General features: G+C 34.7%; 1 protein-coding gene across 1 annotated transcript; it reads left to right on the forward strand.

Annotated features, from left to right (window-relative positions):
• Positions 1 to 486: 486 nt before the first annotated feature.
• Positions 487 to 1,431, forward strand: LOC116900365 (olfactory receptor 5I1). The gene has a single exon (XM_032902114.1). It carries the CDS (start codon positions 487 to 489, stop codon positions 1,429 to 1,431), a length of 945 nt encoding a protein of 314 aa, XP_032758005.1.
• The last annotated feature ends 1,461 nt before the right edge of the window (positions 1,432 to 2,892 follow it).

Here is a 2,892-nt window from a genome sequence, read left to right on the forward strand (position 1 = left end):
AATAAAAAATCAGCCAACCATCTTGCATGTAACTTTTAAATCTTGGTTTTTGGAGAGCAAAAAGAAAGGGAATTAGGCTTTTCTAAAATTCTTCTTAAATAAAAATCAAGGTATCAATTTAAATACACATGATTTTTCTTTTAACATAGTGTTTCTAATAAAGATTTCTTCATTCTTATCAAGGGACTATATGTTTATGTTCAAAAATGTAAATAAAACCATGTATTCTTTAAACATAGTACAGAAAAAGCCAATTGTTCAATGTCAGAGTTATAAATCAAATAGTACCAGACCATCTTTAGTTCCTGGCATCCACAAAAATCTGAAATATATCTCTTAAATATTGTGTTTGGAAACAGTGTGGGTATACATTTTTATTTCTTTACTAGCGTGTTTAAAATCATGAAATAACCTTATTCTGAATTGTCTTACTTTTCCACCTGTACCATATTTTTGATTTCTCTAAAAGAGAAAAACTCTGTAGTCATGGAATTTACAAATGGAAACTACACCTTGGTCACTGAATTTATCCTCTTAGGATTTCCAACACGACCTGAATTCCAAATCATCTTATTCCTTCTGTTTCTGATGTTATATGGTATGATATTGATAGGGAATATTGGCTTGATGTTGTTAATTAGGACGGACTCACATCTTCAAACTCCTATGTACTTTTTCCTCAGTAACCTCTCCTTTGTAGACCTTTGTTATTCCTCAGTCATTGTTCCCAACATGCTTGTTAATTTCCTCTCATCAAAGAAATCTATCTCTTATCTTGGCTGTGCGCTGCAATTTTATTTCTTCTGCACATTTGCAGATACCGAATCCTTTATCTTGGCTGCCATGGCTTATGATCGCTACGTTGCCATTTGCAATCCTTTGTTATACACAGTTGCAATGTCCAAGAGTCTCTGCACATGGTTAATCGTGCTGTCATATGTTGGTGGCAACATGAGTTCCCTTGTTCACACATCTTTCGCCTTTATTCTGAAATATTGTGACAAAAATATCATTAATCATTTCTTCTGCGACCTCCCTCCTCTGCTGAAGCTTTCCTGTACAGACACGTCCATTAACGAGTGGCTACTTTCCACTTATGGGAGTTCCGTGGAGGTCATCTGTTTCTTCATCATCATCATCTCCTACTTTTTCATCCTTCTCTCAGTCTTAAAGATACGGTCTACGAGTGGGAGAAAAAAAACCTTCTCCACGTGTGCCTCTCACCTGACCTCTGTGGCCATCTATCAGGGCACGCTTCTATTCATTTATTCTCGACCCAGCTCCCTATATTCCCCAAATACAGATAAAATCATCTCTGTGTTCTACACCATTATTATCCCAGTGCTGAATCCACTTATTTATAGTTTGAGAAATAAAGATGTAAAGGATGCTGCCAAGAAAGCTCTGAGGTCTAAAATACAATCCTCATGACCAAGAACTCTTCAAGACGCATCTCATCCCAACTACAGATGCCTAAGTTGGAACTACTGGCAACAGGAGCAACGAATATAAATATTCAACTAACAAAAACATTCAATAACACAGAATCATTTCTTAATCCCTACTCATAGTTCTCTCTAAGGTGTTAAAAGTGAAGCTTTTGGGTTGGTGGTTTTTATTTTTTTGGATGAAATTAATACCATTGATGTCATTTAAAACATTATGGGTATAAAAAGTTAAAATGATATTATCTTAATAAACTGATACAAGGTTCTGTGAAAAATTTCTAAACATTTTATGAATATTTTTGGTAGACTAGTTATTGAAGAATAAAGATAATATATTTAATGGGAACCCTAGTTATAATCATAATTCAGCAAAAGCTGAGTGATTTTCAAGTAAGTTGAGAGTTAGGGGAAAAAAGTCCGTTCTCATTGACTTTTTATTTCAAAACAAAATCTTGCAAGTCAGTGTGTTAATTGTAAAAGATGTAGTGAAATTAGATGTGTTTACTAAAACCATGATCACAATAGAATGATCAAAAATGTTCTGCAGTTAGGTTGTGGTCACAATTCTATAGCCTTATGGACATTCTAAAAAGCATGGTAATTTTAAAAATGTTCATTTTAATGGATAACATATTATAAGGGCTGGAGAGATGGTATTTTTCTTCCTGCAGGGGAACCGTCTGGTTTCTAGCACCCACATGGCAGCAGACAACCTCTTGCAACTTTCTAGGAGATCCAAAATCTTTTTCTGGCCTCTGTTGGCAACAGGCAGTCATGTAGTACACATGAACTCATGCAGAAAAAAAATGCTAGTACACATAAAACAAAAATGAATTAATGTTCACATAATCCCCTTGTGTTTTGGTTAAAACTGTCTTTGTATTATTCAAATGCTGGTTTCTCTACCTGCAGAGCTCTGAGTACAGAGCACACTTTATAATGTTTATGAAACATCACCTCTCTCATTGTTTTGTAAATAAATAAAGAGGACTTGACCCCATTTGGATTGGTCAATACAGAGCTGATCAGCCAATTATCTGGGCAGAAGAGAATAGGATGGGACTGCATGTTCAATGTGATTGAGATTGTCCTGGGGAGACTAGAGAGAGAGGAGAGGAAAAAAAGGACCACAATAGAAAGAAGTTATGGAGAAACCAGATGGAGAGAACAGCCTTACAGGGTTAGAAATGTTCAGAACCTGGAGAGCTTAGGCATGCAGTTTGTTAATAAAAATACTAGGTGTCTGGGTCAGTTATACTGGACATAGATTAGACTAGATTAGTCATAGAAATACTCTGTAGTTATTAGGATACAAAGTTGGTAGGGGAAAACCCCTAAGAATTACAGTAACAAATAAATATTTTTTTAAAAAAATAGTGGCCTTCCTAAATTATATATCAAACAAATATATATATTTTTTATTAACTTGAGTATTTCTTATATA

The sequence above is a fragment of the Rattus rattus genome, chromosome 5 (genome assembly GCF_011064425.1).
Source record: "Rattus rattus isolate New Zealand chromosome 5, Rrattus_CSIRO_v1, whole genome shotgun sequence".
Lineage (NCBI taxonomy): Eukaryota > Metazoa > Chordata > Mammalia > Rodentia > Muridae > Rattus > Rattus rattus.